The 24,145-nt window shown below is 37.6% G+C and overlaps 1 protein-coding gene across 2 annotated transcripts in view; it reads left to right on the plus strand.

Annotated features, from left to right (window-relative positions):
- Window positions 1–21,658, plus strand: part of ZFPM2 (zinc finger protein, FOG family member 2) — a 417,497-nt gene extending 395,839 nt beyond the window's left edge. For both annotated transcript variants that reach the window (XM_079105159.1, XM_079105158.1), the window contains 3 exons: window positions 13,423–13,629; window positions 16,821–17,045; window positions 19,052–21,658. In XM_079105159.1, the coding sequence (XP_078961285.1) occupies window positions 13,423–13,629; window positions 16,821–17,045; window positions 19,052–21,540 (2,921 nt within the window). In that variant the 3' untranslated portion in view covers window positions 21,541–21,658. The remainder of the gene's footprint in view (window positions 1–13,422; window positions 13,630–16,820; window positions 17,046–19,051) is intronic.
- Window positions 21,659–24,145: the final 2,487 nt, after the last annotated feature.

A 24,145-nucleotide genomic window follows, 5' to 3' on the forward strand; every position in this document is an offset into this window, starting at 1 on the left:
GTGGGGCAGAGCACCTTCCCAGCACTTGGGGGAAACCGGAAACCGAAGGCATCGCTCTGCCGTGGTAGACTGAAGGCTGCGAACTCTGGGGCCTGCCAGCAGCTTGGCACTTCTGCTGCTCAGGTCTACCCAGCTCTGCAGGGGCCTGCCAGCCCTCAATACCCTTGCATTAGAGTCTACACTTCCCTGGAGAAGTTTAATGAACCTCTTGGAATTAAAAAAAAAAAAAAAAAAAAAAAAAAATTTTTTTTTTTTTTTATAAGCAAAACAAAGAAGTCTAATGAAAATGGACAAGCTGACAAAGAAATAGAGAGGTTCATTTCCAGCCTGGTGCTTGGGGGGTTTTCATCAGGATCCTGCAATGGATTTTGTATCGAGAAGTGGAAAGAGGAAAGAAAGAAATTAAAAACAGCCTCCTATGATGAACTTGTATAATTTATTCCTCTGCAGAGCAGCAGGCACAATGTTTCATTTCCCCCCTCCCCCTCTTCTTTTCCCCTCCACCTAATTTCTGAGCATTCCCAGGCTAGGCAAGAATGAAAATTAAGCATACCCAACACAGGAGTCATAATGAAAGTGCAGAATGCACTCAGATTATTCATAAGCTTGCAAGTTGTGTATTTTGGTGGAGATTTTCTCCCTTCTGCTCCTGATTGCTGATGAAGAATGGTATTTTAATAGGCAGATGGTAAAGACAATTACAGTTAGGGGCTCAGCTGGGAGTTACATCAGTTTATTGCAAATTATTAGTTGATAAATGCTTTTGTTTACAAGCAGAGTCTTAAGCAGCTTTGTAATCAGTTTATCAGCAGCAGGCAAAATTTTGACAGCTCGCCTTTAGGGTGCAATGTCACCCCTTGGCTGGTCATTTCAAATCATGATGGTCAGACAGCCAGATAGTCAGATGTGCTACTTTGGCACACCAGTGCAAGTTCCTGCAAAGTCATGACACTGCACAACCCAGAGGTACCATCATAAGAACCCCCAGAATGCTGAAAAGACTCCAGGAACAGAACATTTTCCTGTCGAAACCATATAAAAACATCTATTTGAGTAAACTCGAGTTGGGATATCTGAATCACATACTTTCCAATACATTAATTCAGGTTTTCCAGAAAGTTTTGAATGCCTTTTTATTCATTGCGTAAAAGTTTCTGCCCATACAGTGCAGCAGAAATCTGCATCTGACCAAAATGACGCTGTTTACTTTTCTGAAAGAGATTTCATGTGCTTCTTAAAAGGGAAAGGAAAGTATCTCAATAGGAGAAATTTTGTTGCAGGGGGAAAAAAAAAAAGAAAAGTACTGTGGAGACCATACAAACCAGGAGTCAAAGGACCTAGGGGGATCCACTACAAGCTTGAGCCCCTGGACGTTCTCTGAGAGAACAGGATTTAGTGGCTTACCCAGACTACATTTTTTATTTTCTTGTCTGTAAAATGGGACAACAGGACTTCCTATGTGTCACAGAGCTAGTTCTTTAGATTAAGCAGGTACTCATATTTCTTTGTTTTTGAGCTATGCTCCTTCCAATATTATCCCTTGAATTTCTGCTACTGTAATAAAGCATATAATGTTGGAAATGACAAGTAATTCACAGATGCTTCATTCATTTCACTTTCCAAATACTGAAAGAGGGTGCTGTGATTTAGTATTTTCATAAACCGCACTACTGGTATTCACTGGGTTTTTGTTGCTGTTGTTTTATGGCAATATGGTGAGGACATAGTTTATAACTTGAAGTGTTCAAACTGTGTGTACTTGAAGGGATTTTCTTAATCGTTCCTAAACCCATGAACCATTCATGTTCATCCACTTTCACCCTGACAAAGTTAAGTTTTGTGGACTTAATCAAACCAAAAATATTCAAAGAAATAACCAGGTATAACAACTACTAAAATAATCATTTTTTTATTCCTACTGTCTGTTGATGTTTTACTTCCTGGTATTTGAGAAAATACTACTGAGTTCATAGGGAATAAACTTCTTAAGTCAGAAGCCATTTTTCATAGACAGAATTAGATATTCCATATCCTGTAAACTATTGACATAATAGAGAAAGATCCTTGGAAACATGACTTCAGCTGATACACTTAAGGTTATGTGTAACTTACAAAAGCAGAATCTGTCTCAGAAACATGGTTAAGTATCTCATTTATTTCCCTGCTTTCAGTTCTGTCTTTCTCAACTGAGATTCTAGAACCATCAGAATAGAATAAGCAGAATTTAAACTAATCACCTGAGTTAGCAAAGTTTGTCATTTTAAAGTTGGGTTGACACAAGCTTACTTTAAAACATTTGGGAGGAGACCAGAGCACAGCTTTTATCCAACTTCAACATTCAGCACACAGTCTCCAGTTCCCACTTTTCCAGTCCTCAAGCAATTAAATGTTCTACTGACACGGGAGGAAAGTTGCCTGGAGAAGAGTTAAAGAATGAAACACCAGATACAGTAAATTGTAAATTGTTTTTAAACCTAAAGAGCATAAAATTGTTTTTTTTCTGTTTTTCATAATCAAGTGAATGGAAGCTATATTGTGCATTTGGTGAGTAGTTCTGCCTTTGTCCATCCTTCTTCATCAAAAAAGAATAATTAAAAAATAAATCCGTTCTGTCCTTTGGCCCAAATACCAAAGGCAAATGCAGAGTTGCTGGTTGAGTCTGATTTTCCCTTCTTCCAGTAACTACTGGGATCTTCTATAAACATACGTCAAGATTCCAACATGGGAAAGTTGAAGGCTCCCAAAGTACCCTACATTGCCTATACAGTACAAATGAAAAATGTTGAAGATTCTTTAAAAAGAGGAAAGACCTTTTCTAAAATGCTTTTGATTTATTGCCAAGTACTGTGCAGATCTTTATCAATTATTCTTACTGTTTTTTCTCAAAAACTATTGTAAACTATGAGTTGGCATGTTGCTGTATACAGAGAAAAAGGCATTAATCAACTGTAAATAAACAAGTGCACAGATCTATCTAACAACTATGAAGTAGTTAATACATTTTTAAGCAATTTTATTATAGAAAGGAGGGTAAAAGAGTAGTGCTTAATTATCTGGACTCCTCTGTGCTGGGCTCTCTTTTGATTGTATTAATGAAGCAGCTGGCCCATTGTTTCCCTTTAATTCCTCTATTGTTTTAAGAATATGTCACAGCTCTTTATTCTTTTATCAGGTGCTGTGCAGGAGGATCCACACAATACCACATATTCCTACTGTATTTGCCAAGGCACAAAGAAACCTCCAAAGCGGTTTTCAAAGAAGGGGCACCCATAATTTATAAGTTCTATTCCTTGCACTACTCCACTGTCAAGAATTTCAACAGTATTGGATTTGAATTCATTATAAAATTTGTATTAAGCAATGTGGCTACATATAGATATATGTCCTGTGTTCATGTCTAAGCCCGGAGATCTAGGCAATAACACATGCCATGTCGAAATGGGGCAATTGTTTAGCTTTTACGGAATTATTCTGACCAATTGCTTCCCACTTAAGAAAAAATTAAATTTCAGAAGGAGGGATCATGTGCGATTTTCTAATTATTCAGCGAAAGTGAAGTAAGTCAATGACAAAACAAGTAACTATCCCCCTTTTCTCTGCCTCCAGAAACAATGCCATTGTGTGTGTGTTTGTGTGTGTGTGTGTGTGTGTGTGTGTGTGTGTGTTAAATCGCTCATTCATTCCCCCAGAAGATCGCTTTAAATTTACATGAATGTGCCTACTAGGTATCATGTTTTACTCCATAGGCTAACATGTAATCATTATTAACTAGGTCTTGGTCATCAATTGATGACACTTTTGCATTATGTGTGAAATAGACTTTTTCGATTAAATGAAAATATTGCTCTACAGCTTAAGAACTCAAAATTCTATAGCAACATAGTATAGAACACATTTTTTTTTTATGCCAGAATCTTAAGAATGCTGTTCAGTTATACATATTACTTTTTCTTCAAATGTCTATGAAAACCACCAAAAGTCATCCAGGGTAAAATAATCTCAAGATCTGATTCACAAAGACTGTCTTTTTTCACATGCATGGCTTTTTTTTTTTTTTTTCTTTCTTTCTTTCTTTGCTTCTTTTTTTCCCATCAAAAATCTGTATTTTGAACTTATTTATTTTTCTCCTGGCCTCCCCAGTCTAAGAAAAGATAGTGAGATTTCATGACTTAATGCTATGAAATAAAAGTTACTAACTTCAACGTTAAATACCCTTAACACACCATTAGAATAAATTATTATCATCTATTTCCTTTTGTATTGTTAGGCAAGAGTGTATGAGTTTGTTTTGTTTTGTATTTTTTAGCTTAAAATAAAGTTTCGCATTGGTATCCCTATCTGTTGGCTTGAGGCTCCTTATCCTTCTATATTGAGGCAGAATAATGCAAAATCTGTGATTTAATTGGTTCAATTTGCTATATATTTTTATGCTAAGCATAGGTCCATATCTTGATGAGCCCACATAGTTGTGGTAGAGGTTTACAGCTTCACGTTGCTTGCATTTCCTTATTTTTACAAAGCGTCTATCAATCACGCAGATAAATTAGAAAGGAACATGTATAGACATAACACATGGAAAAGATTTTTCAGCGTGCTATGTAATTATTAACCTGATTTTTACCATTGTAAGAAGCCGTGAATTGCAGATAGCATGGATGAAGTTAAATGCTTTTATTCTGGATACATTTTGCTTATACAGAACTCTATAGGTATGGTCGAACAATATAATTGAAGCTTTGTCAGCTCTGTAACCTAGCAACAGATAATACTGTTAGGTTACTGAATTGCTCCTGGTTGACAAGTAGGGAGTATTTTTGTGTTTATCATGTTTGCTAATGATGGGATCCTTTCCAAAAGGCCTGTCTTAATCTTAATTAGAGTTTATCAGCAGAGGTCTGCATGACATTGTGCAGACACTGATTTCATAAATAATAAAAAGTGCAAGTGAAAATTTTGGCAGGATGAGGAGATATTTAAGGCCACTGCTTCTAGTAAGAGGAGCATGAATTTCCAAAATATAATCGAGTTTGAACTGTGACTTTATTCTTTATTATCGAAACTTGTAGCACACTTCACTGCAGTTTTGACAGCAATTATGAGAAAAATTTATAAGCTTCCTGTTAAGAACCATATCTGTTTGTACAAGAACCTTGATCATAAACATTACTTAGAACAGCAAGTACTTGGTTTTTCAAGAATGTCAAGGTCTTGGTAGTTATTCCTTTTATTGAACCTTGAATGTATTTGTCCTTTATTTGCAAAGGGAGTGGGATGTGGGCATGAAGACTTAGGAAAGCAACTATGTTTGGGGCATAAGAGACAGACAATGGCAGAAGCTTAAAATAACCTCCCCATTTGGTGGAAATGAGGAAGGCATCAGACAGCTGCTTCAGGCCTGATGTCACTGGATAGAGATGTCATGTCCAGGCAGTAGGAATGTGATAATTTTGCTCTGGTTTGCACAATATGACATTTCCACAATGTGGGGGGGGGATGCAAGATTGATGGTCATTCCTAATAAGAAGTCACATTTCTGCAAAATAATACAGAAATAAACATTGTGAAACCAAATGAAATTTTCAACTGTACTCAGTTCCCAATGGGCTTCTTCAGCTGCTAGGATGCTAAGTCATGAGTTCTTTGTTCACAACCTTTCTTCATCCTCTCCCTCTTTATTCCCACATTCTTCAAATGTTAAAGGAAAGGGAATATTCAAAGTTTGCTTCGGTTGTCATTTTCTGAGTTTCTGAGTGGACATCTTCTTTACTGAATTGTCTGAACACTGTGTGAGACCCTGGATCATCAAGAGACTATTTTTCCTGGAGCCTCACTCATTCCAGGTCATACAAACTGCACATGTTTTCCCCATGCCAGTTATTCTAAACTCCGGAGGTATATTTGGCATTCTGGGAAGTTTCTAGAAACTACTGAGCCCAAACTTCACTCTAAGAAGGATTTTATTGATCAGATATTGGGTCCTGAAATTAGTGTTGACTCAAAGCTCTCCAGAGGAATCTACAGTGCTCTCAGAACTCAGTGCTCCGTGGTTATGTAGAATCTTGACCCTTTTAGTGTCCCATTCAATTTACCATTGAAATAGGGAATTGGGATAATGCTACATTAACATTTCTAATATTAAAGGAGGGTTAAAGTTTAGTAAATGAGTTTCATGTATGTGAAGTGCAGAGAACAGTGCCTGGCACGTAGTGTTTTCTAAAGTGTAAGCTATTTAAATGAGGCATGAGTCATGTTAGAAGATAACCTGGAGTCACATCTACATCACAGGTAGTATAGATATTACTCCCCAGATTATAGCTGTGCATTTAATAGCTCTGTATAATCACTATGTACTCTGCCCAATGCAGTTTAATAAAATGAATCCTATTCATTACTTCCAAGATAACTGCTAATTATTCCAACTCTGATCACTCAAGTAGGTGCTGTGGAATTAGGTAGTGAACACCAGATGGCGCTGTGATGTAGAACACCATTTTTCATACAGAATCTAAAGTCAAACTGGGTGTTCAAATCCCATCATTAACATTTCCTTTGCTTCTTCCAATTCTCTCTGTACAACCCAGAACAACTTACTAATGCTTCCAACCTCACAAGTCCATATGAGGATGGGAATAAAATAGAAGTCACTTAATTGCTTTGGGAAGAAATCAATTAAAAAATGTATGTAAAACCCTTAGCATAGTGCAGGTGTATAGGTCACAGAATCCACTTAATAAACATGTGATTATTTCTATTAGTAGTGTATTGGTCAGATGAACATAAAAATTTGCTCAGAAGTGGAGGATGATTATTGAGGGTATCTCTAGTTTATGGCTGCCATTTGATATGCTGTAGGTAAATTGGTTTTCCAGGATCACACAGTAACCTAATAATCAAGAAACTAGGCTTCTTTACCTACCAGTCAAGTTCTCTTTCTCTAATTCACCTTTGCATCAAAGTCAAATAAATATTCAGTGATTTCAGGATGCCAACCATGCTTCATTATTAGCATCTAATTCCTTAAAACAAAATCATCTACTCTTGATTGCTGTTGTGAGAAAGCAATAAGACTTTTTATCAGTTAAGCAAATATTATATTGCCAAATGTGCTCCAAGTATCTTCATATAATTCTGTGTGTGTGTGTGTGTGTGTGTGTGTGTGTGTTTTGTATTACTATGCCATTAGTGCAGATTAGTACGCTTAAATTTCTCTTTAAATCTGGTGATATTATTCATACTTCTATCTATGAAAGCATCCATTTAGTTCTCTAAATTTTATCACTCTGGAAAGTTGACAGAAACATGTCACTAGCATTGGAAACAGGCAGAAATTTGAATCAACAAAATAAGTAGAAACTAAATAATTTTTTAAAAAATTCAGATCAATAAAAGTATCCAAGATTAATTCAAATGAAAAGAGTAAACTGCAAATGTAGTCAAACTATATCTCAGCCACAATTTTATTTCACTGGACACAGGACTTTCAAGCAGTAGTTTGTTAAAGCAGCTTTGCTTGGTGCTATGATTTGGATGTTCTTTGTCCCCTTAAAGGTTTATGTACTCGAAGCTTGGTTCCTAGGGTGTTGGTATTGGAGGTGGTGGGACCTTTAAGAGGTAGACCTAAAGTCAATTAGAAGTGTAACCTTAAAAGGGATTGTAGGACCCCAATCTCTCTTTGGCTTCCTGTGTGGAGCTTTGACTTCTTCCCTCACATGTCCTACCATTTATCATGGAGACCTTGCACAGACAGCACCAAGCTCTTTGGAGTTCCAACTTCCAAAACTATGAGCTAAATAAACCTATTTTTCTTTTTCAGTAGTCTGCCTCAAGTATTTCATTATAAAATAGAAAACAGACTAATACACTTGGGAAAATGGGAAAGGAGAAGACTTTGGGTTTTGTTATTTTTAAACAATCCTACGGTAAGAAACACTTTATAACAGTTGTAGTCATATCCTTAGCTACAGCTAAAATTATGCAAATTTTCTATGTTCACAGAAGATGCTTCTTAGGGAGAAAATGGTACTGCAGTTTGGTAAATTGTGGCAAATACACATTACATAAAGTTTCTTATCTTAAGCATTTTAAGTGACATTGATATTACCACCATCACCACCATCCACCTCAAGAATTTTCCTTCTTGTAAAACTGAAACCACATTCCCATTAAATGCTAACTCCTCTTCCCCTCCTCCCTCTGGCCTCTGGAAACCAACACCATTCTTTCTCTATCATTTGCAGTATCCTAGATGCCTCATGTAAGTGGAATTGTACAACTTGTCTCTTTTGATATAAGCTTATTTCACTTGGTGTAATGCCCTTAATGTTCATCTTTATCATAGCATGTATCAGAGATTCCCTCCTTCTGAAGTCTGAATGATGAACCAGTGGGTGTATAGGCCGCATTTAACTATATAGTCACCTATCAACGGACTCCGGAACTGATTTCACGTTTTAATTATTGTGAATAATACTACTCTTATATAAACCTGTGTGTTCAAATATCTCTTCAAGATCATGCTTTTGATTCTTTTAGGTATAAACCTAGACATAAAATTGCTGAATCATATTTTTAACTATTTAACAAAGTGCCATACTGTACAACTTATAGTCCCTCAAATAGAACATAAATATTCCTGTTTCTCTACATCCCACCAATTCTTGTTATTTTCTGTTTTATGATAATGGTGTTCCCATGTCAAAGCCAAATGTAATGCCTTATGATTTGTTTCCATTGAACATGAGGTTAATTGGTATATGGTACCAAAATAGCTTAATGTCAACAGACAGCATTTTCATGCCCTCCAATTGCTTCTTAATCAAGAAGAATACTCCTGCATTCCACATGATTGTGAATCAGAGTTGGCAGCTTCTATCACAGCTCTAAAAAAGGAGGGTAAGCCTTCCTCCTCAAACCCACACACGCTGCTAGAAACTACCTCTATATGAAATTGTATTTCTATTTTCTATTTCTATTAAACTATTTCTGTTTCTAATCTATAGTGGATGTAGCCTTGATCTACTTTTCTGAAGTGAGTTAGATGCTTCCAGTGAAGCATGGATACATTTGCTCATTGAATTCATCAATTTGTCTTTTCTGGTGAGATTTCTTTCATCTTGGATTTAGCTGGGAAGTGGGAAATGAGGATAGTAGCTCCAACAAGATCAAACCAAAAGGATAATACTTAACAAATATATAACACTTACATGTGGGTGCTGTTTTTAAATTTTTACATATATTCACTCACTTAACCCTCTAATAACACTATAAGTTCAACTCTTTTTATCATCATTCTTATTTTCAAGAATGAGAAAACTGATAGGTAGATTTCTAAGGCAACAATTTTCACATCAGTTAACAAGTGACAGAGCCAGGATTTGCACCAAGCAATCTGGCTCCATTGCCCATACTTCTTCCAAATGGGGTCAGAAATCCCTTTTAGTAATCACACTTCAACAACTTTATTTGAATCAGTCATCAAAATTGTAATTCTTGGGCTATCTTGCCCTGTAAATGTTCCTTCAAGTTATATATACTATATGCCCCAATTGAAAAGCTCGACTAAAGAAAAAAAGCCAACCCTTAATTTATTGCAGTGCTATTTTCTTGGATTTTCCAAAAATACGCTCTTTGTATTTTTTAGTGAACCCTTCTCCCCTGCTCACACCCTAAATGTCAACATACCACAAATTTCACTCTCTGTTCCTCTTGGTTTACCACATCAGTGTGAGGAGCATTCTTAGTCATTTAGAATGTGTGGATGACTTGCAAAATATTTTTTTCCTTCAATCTGTATGTCTTCTCCAATCTCCAACTGCCTTTTAGCTACATTAGCCAAGATGCCTCTTAAGTTTCTCAAAATTTTCATTTTCTAAGCAGAATTCATTACTTCCATGTACACATGGACCTTGGATTTGTATAGACAAAAGTCAAAGTTATGATTCTGCTGTGGACTACCTATGTAGCTTTGGGAGTTAGTTAATTCTTCTAAACTTCAGTTTTCTCAATTCTCAAGTGAGGAAAATATCACCTATCTCAGAGAATAATTGACATAATTAAAAGAGACGAAGGACATAAACCTCCTTGCTTATAAGGTTCAATGAAAGTACTCCTATTGAATACCACTGTGTGTCGCTGTAGTCCCTATAACACCAGTGGTTAATACACCAGCTTAGTACCTTGTTAATGACATCACCACCACCTTGTTCTCCAGGACAGAACCCTTGGTGTCTTGTCAACAGCTTTCTTTCTCTTGCTCTTCTCACAAAATCACCATAGCCCTCTCTTCACTATGTCTCTTGAACCTGGCTCTCTCTTCCTCACAATTTACAGTTCTCACAACTGAAAATAGTACAATAGTCTCCAAATGGCTGTCATGTAACTTGTTCTACCCATGCAGTTTCCTCTCTCTATACTGTGAGGGGAAAATAATTTCACATTGAGTTTGTGTTTCTTCATTCAAACAATGTATACTATCTCCCTACCTTGAGCCCATGCAACTGTTTGGTTACATTCAAAGCCCTCTTATCCTACTCTAAGCTTTTTTGACAAGAAACCTTGATTTGTACCATTTTCCAGTTCCCATGGAAAACGCTATCACCCTCGCCATGGCCAATTTCAAGCTACCAGTGTGATGTCAATCAACATTCAACATATCACTTTCCATTCCGTGGTACAGAATAAGCTGGCTTCAGCACACAGTCTCCTCAGACTCTAAGCTCAAGGCATGTGACCAGAAACATTCAGTCTCCTCCATAATTCTGTTCTTGCATACATACTCATTTCCTGGCCAATAATGAGGCATCTGCTGATTCCTACCTACACATATTATTTATTTATTTTTTGTTGTTGTTCAATCCATTTTGTTCTGTTTAATAAATTATGGTTAGTAAAGTATGATTGAATTCTTCAAGAGTCAATAAAAAGTTTGCTTTGGATGTCTCATCAAATTCCCCCAAGAAGTACCAGTGACTCATTTCCCTCACATTTTCATTAGCATTAGGGCACAACCTCCTGGATGTGGTGACATAATTTATCTGTTTGTATATATGTGCTCTCATTGAGTAGCTATGAGGGAAGCCACAGAGCCCAGCCTGGTACACAGCAGAAAATTCATTTCATTGAATAGCTGATGAATGAATGATTTGAAAAATTAAACCCTCAAACTACTGACTTCCTCATCAAGTCTACATGGTACCTGGTTGGTCTAATGCAGTTTTTTAAAGTGATAGGTTCCAACTAATTGTAAAATTAGAGATAAAGTGGTAAAGATGATAATATGTGGAACTTTACTGGGTACATCTGAGAACACAGAATTATACTACAATCGCTAGGTTATTTAATTATGTATGAAAATTTATTTTTTGTTTACCTTTCTTTGCACTTAATATTTTCAATCTTATTTTTTTTGGTTCAAAATTTGAGCACAAATGTTTCGTTGTCTTGCTACATAGTTCACTGTGTTGATAAAGATTACCTATAAGTGGTACCTTTCTAAAATCTCTACTTCTCCTGGGTGCTAAGTCAAACTTGTCCTTACTTTTGTGAAAGGGACCTGATTTAAATCAAAGCCTGATTTACCAAGAATGTGGATTTCATCATTGAAATCTAGTGACTCCAAAAGGCCAATGCTATAAGGTAAATCTGAATGGTGGTTCTTTGCTTTGCCCTCCCCACCTCCTTATTATACAGACTCACTTAATAAACTTTAGCCTACATTCCCCAGAGGAAAGATTAGGTGCAAATGATTCCCTTGCCTGCAGCTGTAAGTAGTTTGTAGATCTGTGTGCACATCAGAGAAGGCATAGCATCTGAAAGCAGAAGATGTCTGAGAGAACGTGGCCCTGTGGAAATACCACACTCCTGCTTCCATTCTCATCTGATTCCACCGTGATGCAGTTTAGTGTCTAATGCTTGGAGATAAATAAATCAGTGCCAAAATATATCTGTTTTATTTAACTGTGGTAAACCCGTATACTCTCTGACATATGAGTGTCAAATAGGAAAAAAAAAAAAAAAAAAAAAAGTCATTTTCTAGTGTTTCAGTGTATTTGTGTTTTACTTTGAAATTGTCTCACAGATTCAAAGACTATAATTCTAGTTTCATTTTATTTTATTTTTTTCACAAACACGTACTCTAACAGATAGTGTCTTATTTGCTTACTTTCCCACCTTTACAGGCCAACTTAATTAATGACCCACAGTTTCTCGAAAGCACCACCTTGGCTCTTCTGTGCAGCTCTGCATGTCATATGCCTTTGTTATCTTCCCCTCTAGATTTTTACCACAAGTTGTTTAACAACCATGATCTCCGAGGGTGGAAAAAAATGAAGTGCAGTTGAAAAGGCATTTATGCTGAAAGATAAACAGAGCAATATGACTTATCAAAATGGGTACATTTTTTTTTGCTTAATGAGTACAATATACAGCCTTCCAATGTATACACAATGGGGAAAAAGAAGCTTTATAACATATCAAGTATGCCACATTATTTCAGACATAACTGTATAGGATACATATCTAGGCCTGAGAGTGTAGATAACAAAATATAAGTGCTTTGCCTGTCTAAACATGTTAAATAAATGAGAATTCACTATCACATTCCAATACATTAGAAGATGTACTTGCATAGTTAATTTTTCTTTTTAATGCACCACACGTGATCATTTGAAACGCAGAGCCAGAGTATATCTTAGTGTTTGAAGACAGGGTTCTTTTCATTTAAACAAATCTTTATTTAAATAAGCCTTTTTGAAAAGAATCTTTGCCATATCTTCTTTTCAGTAAGTTCAATCAGGGTAAATGGAGATAAAGAAGCTACATTATAAAGAATATTCTATAAGATCACTCAGGCAAAGTAAAAAACAAAAAAAACAAAAATGGCAGTCATACTTCCTAGAATTTTATTTTAGTTTTCTAGATTTCTAATTCACTTGTTTTGTAGTTTCAGGCATCTATTGTTGATATAATATTGATATAAAAATAGGTATATAATATATAGAGAGAGAAGGATGGTGGGAGAAGGAGAGAGGGATGGAAAAAGAAAGAAAGAACTTCTTCCCTAAGACACAGTGCTCCTCAGAAATCAATTTCTGCAGTTGGGTCCCTACCGTGCTGGTCTTCAGGCACTGTACCAATATAATAGCGTGCTTCATGATCAGGTATGCCCCACAAGGCAGACAGTTGACAAAACTCTACAGATGACGTCTACGTTAGTCTTCTACTCCCAATCACTAAACAATTTAAGGAATCCATTTCTCCACAGAGGCAGGCTGGGGAGCACAGCTGTGGTCTTGATCAAACACCCTACCCAGCAGAAACAGATGTGCACCACATGAGAAGGTGCTCTTGACATCACTTTAGCCCACAGCAGCTGGAGAGTCCCATGTCAATTCTGTCTTCCTCTTCCCTTTTTCTTCTTAATAGGGGGTCAGCTGTGGTGCACAACGACAAAGGCCATCTCTGAGGGTGAAGAGCTAATTGCCTTTGTGGTGGATTTTGACTCAAGGCTACAAGCTGCCAGTCAGATGACTCTCACAGAAGGGATGTACCCTGCACGCCTGCTGGACTCAATTCAGCTGCTTCCTCAGCAAGCGGCCATGGCTTCTATTCTGCCTACAGCTATTGTCAACAGTAAGTGCTGAGTGCTACAGCCCAGCTTTGTGGAGGTGAGGGCTATTTATGGGGGAAAAAATGTCTACTGACAGGCAGCCAGGGACAGACTTTTTTCCTCCACTATTGTGGCCTCATTGTATCCTGTGTGTGTGTGTGTGTGTGTGTGTGTGTGTGTGGTGTGAGCACATGTATGTGTGAGATTTCTTCTCATGGGAATACAGAAAGAACACTTAAATTCAACCATTTCAGGTTGGATGCTGGATTCTTAAATGTCACACACAGAGAAAAACTGACATTCTAAACTAGTTGAATAATATTCATAGCTACCTAGCTATGAGAAGCCCAGCAGCTTTCACTGATGTTTCTATGGTAGAATGATTTTAGTATTCTTTAAGAGACATAGAGTTAAAAACAGAAAAGAAAAAAATGCAAAACACCAAATCAAATTTTAATTATATACACTAATGGAAAGGAAGTATAGCCTGGGTGATTTTTTAATAAGGAAATAAAGAAAAATATATGTAAGTTATGAATATTTTATATGGAGAATTTGAAATTATGCTCTGGCAAATTTGCCTTTGTGATCTTATTGTATTAAAATGAATATTGAGTTTAGTTTATATTCCTTGAATACACAAAGTGGCACTTTTTTTTTTTTTTTTTTTTCTAAGTACCGGGAATTGAACCCAGAAGCATTCTCCCTCTGAGCTTTCCCAGGCAATTTTTAAATTTTATTTTAAGATGATCTCACTAAGTTGCCAGGCTGGCCTTGAACTTGTGATTCTCCAGCCTCAGGCTTCTTTGTAGCTGAAATATAGTCATGTGCCGTCACTCCCAGCCAATGTGGCACTTTATATGATAGAAAAGCAGTGATCTAAGAGTCCCAGGACCTGTATTCAAGATAAATATCTTTTTGTGGAGCTCTGTGAGAAAACATGAGTAGTGTTCACATTTGAAAAAGAGAATGAATACTAAATAGGCAAGCCAAAAAAATACATTTAATCAAAATTCTCCTTGAAGTTTCCTGAGACTCTGATATAGAACAGAAATCTAGAGATGATAATGAAATCTTGAGATGTCCAAAAGTAGAACATTCAGTGATAATTATTTTCTTACTTTAACAGCATTCTTTAGAGTAAATAAATAAAGTGGGACTACACCAAGCCATCTGGGCCATGTAGTCACGTTAGATATGTGGAATCTCATATTTCTGTAAGAAATGCAAAGGAACACGGGAAAAGCAGCAACAGACACCTAAAACTTGGCAGAAACAGCTAGACTTGTAATTTATGAACAATTGATTTATAGTTGGTGGTGGATTCCATGATATCCAGCATGCCTCAGGATGGTGCTCCGTTTCTCTACCAAAGGGCCAATTCTGTACAACACAGTGTCAGATTGGGTCACACATAGGTGCTCCAGCCTCAAGTCATCATCTCTCCTGCTTCTGTTCTGTATATAGATGAATGAAGCCATTACTTTCACAGAAATGCTGACAAGAAATGGAGCACAAAACAACTTTATCCATCTGCTCCAGCATCTGATTGCAAAGTATCGATTATTTCTTTCATTCATCTCTACTTCCTTAATATTAATTTTCCTTCCTAACTGCCTCTTTTGCCATTGAGGAATTATGGAAGAGTATTTAGGCCTAGATTCCCATCCTACTTGAACCACATCTGTGATCAAGGACAATTCCTCAACCCTGGTTTCTTTACCTATCATTGGATGAGGGTTAAAACACAAAAGGAGAAACTTTCCATGAGTGAAGACAAGAGTGTTACGTTTCCCAGCATGACTTAATACAACTGAAATGATGGTGAATTGCAACTCAAATTCTGTCATATGGCACTTTAGATTACTGCAATTGCCTCCTACTGGTCCAAAGTCTTCCTTCCAAATTTACAACCTTCAAAACTAGACTCTACTGCTGTCTCTATAATTCTCATTCTGTCAAGACTTTTACTTGAAATTACTCAGTGAATCTTCACAATCATTGGGAGAAAATCTAAACTTCAGATAGTCTGCAAGATCTTTCATAGTCTGTCACTGCTTTCTACAGTTTCTTCTTTCCAGTCCCCTGAGAATGCCTTTTGCCTCAACATATAGACTAACTTCTCAGCCCTCATCCAGACCCCTCTCAGGCTACCATGGCTTTTCCTGCGCTATTCCCTGGATCAGGAAGATCCCAACCTTTTTCTCTCTATGACTAACTTCATTTCATCTTTACACCTCAGCTTAGGCATATTATCAGCTTCCCTGTAAGACATTCTCTATTCTCCTCCTCCTGCCAGTCCCTGTCCCCAACAACCTAGCAAGCATCTCTTTCCATGCCCCAGAAAACCATCAGAAACCTCCACTGGAATAAGTCATCAGGCTGTAATGTAACTGTGACCACTTGTTTATTCACCCCAGCAGACTGTAAGCTCCTTAATGAAAGCTGTTCAGTCTCTCCTTTTGTTTTATACCCAGCCCAACATAGACTCTGACACACCACAGGCACTCTGTAATCATCGAATGAACACGTGATGTCAAGGCTTGGCATTGCATCTATGTTTAGTCTAGTCATGCGATGTTTACCTTTAAATCAATCAAATAAACCAATTTGCATCACTATTTATAAATGAATATTTTTCCAAACCATAAGTACAACTTAAAATTAATGTTTTGTTCTTTTAAAAATGGAATCCACTATAGTACTATTTTATTTTTTAACTTTACTTTTTATTGTTTCTTTTCATTGACACATGACAGTAGAATCCATTTTAAAATTATATAAGCATGGAATATATCTTATCTAATTAAGATCCCATTTTAATGCTGCTAAACAACCCCTAGATGGAGTTGCCAATACAATAGTGTGATATCACATGACTGGGATTCTACTTAGAATGAGATATATTCCATGTTTGTATAAATATACCAAAATAGATTCTACTGTCATGTATAACTAAGAAGAACAAATAAAAATTATGGTACTATTTTCTAAAGAATTTGTGGGAAGCTGAATTGCAGAGTATAACTTTTCTTTAAAAAGCCTTGTCCCAGACCACAGAACAACATCCAAATGGTACTCATCACTGTCTGTCTGATTGTCTAACTCAGAACCTGAGAGCAGACGTCTAAGAAAAATTGAACCAAATTCTGCTTTACCCTTGACTGTCTCCAAATGGACAGTAGCTAATGTGGCTCTGTGTTTTTGCCTGCAGAAGATATATTCCCTTGCAAGTCCTGTGGAATCTGGTACCGGAGCGAGCGGAATCTGCAAGCCCATTTGATGTACTACTGTAGTGGGAGGCAAAGAGAAGCCGCTCCAGTGTCAGAAGAAAACGAAGACAGTGCTCATCAGATTTCCAGCCTATGTCCCTTCCCACAATGCACAAAGAGCTTTTCAAATGCCCGAGCTCTGGAAATGCACCTGAATTCACACAGTGGTAAGGGCACTTCTATTTCAGCTGTTGCTCTAGGATCTTCTATTCTTTCTATACATACAACACATACATATGTCTCACCTCATTTTGTATCTATCTACCTACCTATCCATCTATATGATCTATTTTGCTGAACCAACCAGTATCATCTTGGGCCATGGATACGCAGTACATTTCACTTAGAGAACTTGAATCTGATTTCTTTTCTAACACAGTCTCAGACTGCAAGACAAATCATTCTGCTTCTTCAGTTGAGGCAAAACAGCATCATTTTCAAATGAAAGTCTCAATACCCTTTGTATATTGTCATTAACATTCATTGCTTCAAGTGTCAAGTGATCTTTGAAGATTAACTATAGTGTTTCCCATATGGTAGGGAAGAAATGGTAGGTACATTAAAATAAGCATTTGTTACATTGAAATAAAGCTGTTATTTTGATAGATACAATTAAAATCACATTCAAGGAAATTAACTTTTAAATATGGAACTATAAAAGGTCTTTGACTTCCAAAGTGTGCATTGTTAGAGTTTAGTCTGTTTTTATGACATAAAGATACTTTTAGTGCTGTTTTTCAATTCCTTTAAGAAAAATGAGGATGAAAAATAAGTTTTTAAGTTACCCTTAACAGCAAAGTGGCAACAAGGCCCATTTATTTTGGAATTGTATGCCAATAATCATTAGTTTAATCTCATAGCATCCTAATTCTCATATTTTCCTAAATAAATCAAATTAATGACATTTACAGAGTCGTATTTACCTTAAATATTTTTAGGTACATTTCTGGATGGAGCATACTAGAATTTGGGAATCACAGTTCCTCAATATCTCATACAAAACTTGTAGGACAATTCTGGGTAACTTTCCTGACTATTTTCACCTAGGTTAAATAGTTTAAAAACTGAAATGGTGATAAGATTTTTTAAAAACTGGCTCCTATTTCCAATGTTCTAATGCAGTGCAAACCTTCATCTTTGCATCTGTAAAAGTATTTTCTTTTTGTTCACCTTTTCTGTTGCCCTACAAATGAGTTGCCTTCACACAGAAGATTAAGCAGGGTAGGCAGAAATGGGGTGGTTGTTTCCACTGGGGACTAAATTCATGCACAAAACAGAAAGAATATCAATAGAGGGTCTTTTCAGCTAACTTGAAAAATGAGTTTTGGTTTAGTTAAGGAGAAAAGAATAGTAATTAAGTACCCTTTTATCACTACAGGATTGGATACCTTTGCCATACATTCTGCTTATTAGTATAAAAGTCAATTCTCAGTTTAGAGGGCAGAGAGAATGAGTCAAGTCCAATTTAAACATATGAAGACAAATGGAAACTACCAACCACCGTCTATGGTGATATTCACAATATTTAATAACTGATTTTAAAGAAGGTAGTGATCAATCAACATAGAGACCAGTCGAAAATATTCACACTAGTGTACTGTTGTTATCCAGTCAAATATTAGCCCTGGATGGAGCTAAACCATGTTCAGCAAAACTGGTGAATAAGATTCTGGATTTATAACAAAGATAAATTAGGAAGTTATTAAGTACTTTACAAAGTGGTTCCTATTTTAATTCTTTTGAATAAAGATGTAGTATGTTACTTACTTGCACAAGGGTTTTCAATAGTAACCTAATGAATACTCATTGCTCCCTACTGTAGAAGGTTATTGGATTAGGGATTATAGAACCAAAGTCTTAGGCAGGGCTCCATCACTTAATATTTAATGGCCAAAATCAATTCCTTTAGCTTTGCTGAGTTTATTCCCTGACTCATGGATTCACGGAGTGGAGGTCGTGACACTTATCCCATCTCTATCACATAATACTCACGGAAGTGCTTAAGAAACTATTACTATCTCATGTGTCATAAGAAAAAAAGTTAATATCACAAATGAGATTCTGAAAGATTTCAATTTCTACTGTTAGAAGACATTAGTCATTAGCAAGATTCCTGTCATTAGAAAACCAACACGTGTGGTTCTCAGTGTTTTTATTTTATGTGTCTCTCCAGGAGTGAAAATGGAAGAATTCCTGCCCCCTGGTGCTAGTCTAAAATGCACCGTCTGCAGCTACACTGCTGATTCCGTGATCAACTTTCACCAACACCTGTTCTCCCATCTCACTCAAGCTGCCTTCCGATGTAATCACTGCCATTTCGGCTTCCAGACTCAGAGGGAGTTATTGCAGCACCAGGAGCTCCATGTCCCTAGTGGAAAACTCCCCAGAGAAAGTGACATGGAGCACTCTCCAAGTGGAACTGAAGACAGCTTACAGCCAGCCACAGACGTGTTGGCCAGAGAACTCCCGCAGAGTCAAAAGGCCATGCAGACTAAGGATGCGAGCTCTGACACAGAGCTGGACAAGTGTGAAAAAAAGACTCAGCTCTTTCTCACTAACCAGAGACCAGAAATACAGCCTGCAACAAACAAACAAAGCTTTTCATACACGAAAATTAAGTCTGAGCCCTCCAGCCCAAGACTAGCCTCATCTCCGGTTCAGCCTAATATTGGGCCTTCTTTCCCTGTGGGCCCTTTCCTATCTCAGTTTGCTTTCCCCCAAGATATCACAATGGTCCCCCAAGCTTCAGAGATCTTAGCCAAGATGTCTGAGTTGGTGCATCGGCGACTGAGGCACGGAAGCAGTAGCTACCCTCCTGTAATTTACAGCCCCTTGATGCCCAAGGGGGCTACTTGTTTTGAGTGCAACATAACTTTCAATAATTTGGATAATTATCTAGTACACAAAAAACATTATTGCAGTAGCCGATGGCAGCAGATGGCCAAGTCCCCAGAGTTCCCTGGAGTTTCAGAAAAGATGCCTGAAGCTGTGAGTCCCAACACTGGCCAGACATCCATAAACCTTCTCAACCCAGCTGCTCATTCTACTGATCCCGAGAACCCACTTCTTCAAACATCCTGCATCAATTCTTCCACAGTTTTAGATTTAATTGGGCCAAATGGGAAGGGCCATGACAAGGACTTTCCTACTCAAGCCAAGAAGCTCTCCACTTCCAATAGTAGTGATGACAAAATTAATGGAAAACCTGTTGATGTGAAAAATCCCAGTGTCCCCTTAGTGGATGGGGAAAGTGACCCAAATAAGACTACCTGTGAAGCTTGCAACATTACCTTCAGCCGGCACGAAACATACATGGTCCATAAACAGTATTACTGTGCTACACGCCATGATCCTCCACTAAAGAGATCTGCTTCCAACAAAGTGCCTGCCATGCAGAGAACCATGCGTACACGCAAGCGCAGGAAGATGTATGAGATGTGCCTACCTGAGCAGGAACAGAGACCTCCACTGGTCCAACAGCGATTTCTCGATGTAGCCAACCTCAGCAATCCTTGTACCTCCACTCAAGAACCCACAGAAGGGCTAGGAGAGTGCTACCACCCAAGATGTGATATTTTTCCAGGAATTGTCTCAAAGCACTTGGAAACTTCTCTGACGATCAACAAATGTGTTCCAGTTTCCAAATGTGACACTACTCATTCCAGTGTTTCATGCCTGGAGATGGACGTGCCCATAGATCTCAGCAAAAAGTGTTTACCCCAGTCTGAGCGGACAACCACATCTCCCAAAAGGCTGCTGGACTACCATGAATGCACTGTGTGCAAGATCAGCTTCAATAAGGTGGAAAACTACCTGGCCCACAAGCAGAATTTCTGCCCAGTCACCGCACATCAGCGTAATGACCTGGGCCAACTGGATGGCAAAGCGTTTCCGAATCCGGAAAGTGAACGGAGCAGCCCTGATGTCAGTTATGAGAGAAGCATAATAAAATGCGAGAAAAATGGGAATCTGAAGCAGCCTTCCCCCAATGGAAACTTATTTTCATCCCATTTAGCAACCCTGCAAGGCCTAAAAGTCTTTAGTGAAGCCGCTCAACTCATTGCTACAAAAGAAGAAAACAAACATTTGTTCCTTCCACAATGCCTTTACCCTGGAGCAATAAAGAAGGCAAAAGGAGCCGACCAGCTTTCTCCATATTATGGCATAAAGCCAAGCGATTATATTTCTGGTTCTCTTGTCATCCATAACACTGACATAGAGCAAAGCACAAATGCAGAAAATGAATCTCCTAAAGGCCAGGCTTCCTCAAATGGGTGCTCTGTGCCGAAGAAAGATTCTCTGCCACTGTTGCCCAAAAATAGAGGCATGGTAATAGTGAACGGTGGACTGAAACAAGATGAGAGACCTGCTGCCAACCCCCAGCAAGAGAACATTTCCCAGAATCCTCAGCATGAAGATGGCCACAAATCTCCCACGTGGATCTCTGAGAACCCATTAGCTGCGAATGAGAATGTCTCACCAGGAATTCCCTCAGCAGAGGAACAGTTGTCTAGTATAGCAAAAGGGGTAAATGGCTCCACGCAGGCCCCAACCAGTGGGAAATATTGCCGGCTGTGCGATATCCAGTTCAACAACCTTTCAAACTTTATAACTCACAAGAAGTTTTATTGTTCATCACATGCAGCGGAACACGTCAAATGAACTAACTAAATAAATAAACATCAGTCACCTTTGGTACCAGTGTTTAGTATGTTGTTCTAACCAGTCCAGAAAAAAAAATTTAAAAAAAAATAAAGCTGTTTGAATTACATCTGGGCAATCAGGAGATAATTCATTATGGCTGAGTTGAAGACTTAAGATGTAATTTCATTACAGTCCATTAGTAAAGTGTATTATTGGTGCCATTTTCAAAAAAAATTTAATTTATTTTACCAGCAGTATTCATAGCTGTGGTTATGTTATTTTTTATTTAAAAACTTTATATTAAAGTCATTTGTAATGTTATTGTATAGTTATTGTGTAGCACATATGGTTTGCACTGTATAGTAGCTTTTAAAGAAAATAGTCACAAACAATACAGAAAAGCATTTTAGAAATAGCTTCAAAAGCACTTGTGTATCTTGATTTTTTCTTATATGCTGTTGCAGATATATGTATATGCTAAAATATAACTTGCAAAGATGTTCTAAATACACATGCTATAAGTTCGCCTTAAGATTTCAATTCTTGGATAATCAGGCCCCGTTTGCACTTTATATTTTAGCAGATACAGTCTCTTAGTCACTAGGCTTTGCATTTGTATGTAGCCGTATGTTTCTGTCCATTTTCTTAATCTTAAACATGTATGTTAAATGAAGATGGCAATTTTTTTCTTGTATAGTACTTGTATTTTCTTTCGCTGATGCAGCTCTGTCTCAATTTTTAAACCTTTGCTGTTAAATGCAATACTTTATAAAGAATGAACAAAATTACTGGAAGCAGTATTGTAATGAGGTAGTATTAATCAGTTTTATCTTTTGAAAGGCACAGTCTAAATTGAAACCCTAAACTCAATGCTGCAAGTATGAATTTAATTCATATATAAGATCTATTTAAATATAAGAGTAGCAATACTGCACCTGGTGATCACAAAGATAATGTTCTACTTCTGATAGAAATAATTTCTCAACAAATGTTGTTACTATGCATGTATATGGATGGAATAAAATTCCAGATTGTTGGAGAAGTTTGGCATCTTTTTTCAACCTTAGGTACCACGGGAAATTACCAAGGACGCACATATCACATACTAAATAGCAGCAGCTGAGGGCCAATTATAAATTCTGCTGCCAGATTAATCACTCTTGGTATTGACCATGGGACACAGTTTCCCATTCCCTCTGTTTAATTTAGTGGTCCTCAATTATAGTCAATGGATGACAACCTAGAATACCTAAGGTTGTTACACACACAAACTCACTTTCTCTCTCTCTCTCTCTCTCTCTCTCTCTCTCTCTCTCTTGCACATTAGAACTCCAGACCAAACCCCAACACATTCTGACTTAATAGATTTTAATATTCTGTAGAGGATTTAAATACCACAGAACAATCTAAAGAACTAATATAAACCATCACTCTTTACCACCCTTCCCCCTACTCAAATGATACAATCATCCGGCCCCAAGATAAAATAGCTCAACATATGTTTAAATATTAAAATGAAAACTGAAAATCAAATCATTGTGGAATCTGTGAACACTATTAAAAATATATTAATCAAGTGGAATTCTTTTACTTCCTGGCATAACTAAGAGATTTTAATTGCCCAAACTCACAAAGTTCATGAGTAAGATTCAGAGACTTGGGTCTTGCTCTGATCATATGTCCACACAATGCTCCTTTCTTCACTAAACCAGAAGGTGAATACTGAGGCAGGTGATCATATTGATGTCACTTAAATGTGTCAGTGTCTGATTTGTGACTTAAAAGAAAGACAATCTTTTCTAAAAGGAAAATATAAGCCCCCTAAAGACTTGAATGCCTGAATTTGGACTGAGAAGCTTTTGAGATTTTCCTGGCCTGACACTCCCTACGAGACTGCTGCTTGGGTGGGTGGGTGGGGGGGGGGTTCACGACCACCTTCTCCTTGCTGTGACCACTGCTCCCAAACTGCCCACTCTGGCTTCTGGAGAAAAGACGCTGCTTTTCCTTTACCATGCAAGCATAGATATCAGACATGCCACACTCTAACAGTATGTCCTGGGCATTCAGGAATGATGGAAGGGAGAAGCAGTGGAAAGGATACCTCTCAATAGTGTCACCATCCCAGAGCTAACCTCAAGTTTTCTTAAAGGATGGTCACATGACCCAGCTTCTTCATGTCTGCTCCATGTGTGGACCCACACCTCTCTGCACCCTAAGCAATTTTACACCTGAGTCCAGAGAGAAGCACTTTTTCCTCTTTCTAGCCTCAGGTCTACTTCCAGAAACCTCACTCCACACTGTCTGTATGTTTGATTCCTTTAAGGAGCTCCCAGCATAAAATACCAGCCACAGAAGACCCCCAAAGACATCAGAACATCCAGGTGAGTGTCTGTGTACTTAAAACCTGAGGCATCAAGAGTCAGTCCAATACTTTTTACACAGTGAGTTTACTGTTTGGGGCCTCTTTCCATTTTCTCTGCAAAACTGCTTAAAGAAGAACATATATAAGGTAGGCCAACCAACAGAATAAAAGTAGAAAATATAGGCGAAGGGCAATTTAATCCATGCTTAGAAACATTGCCCTACTGGAAATTTTAGAATCAAACAGCAAAAAAAACCAAGA

This window comes from Sciurus vulgaris (genome assembly GCF_902686455.1).
Source record: "Sciurus vulgaris genome assembly, chromosome: 1".
Taxonomy (NCBI): Eukaryota; Metazoa; Chordata; class Mammalia; order Rodentia; family Sciuridae; genus Sciurus; species Sciurus vulgaris.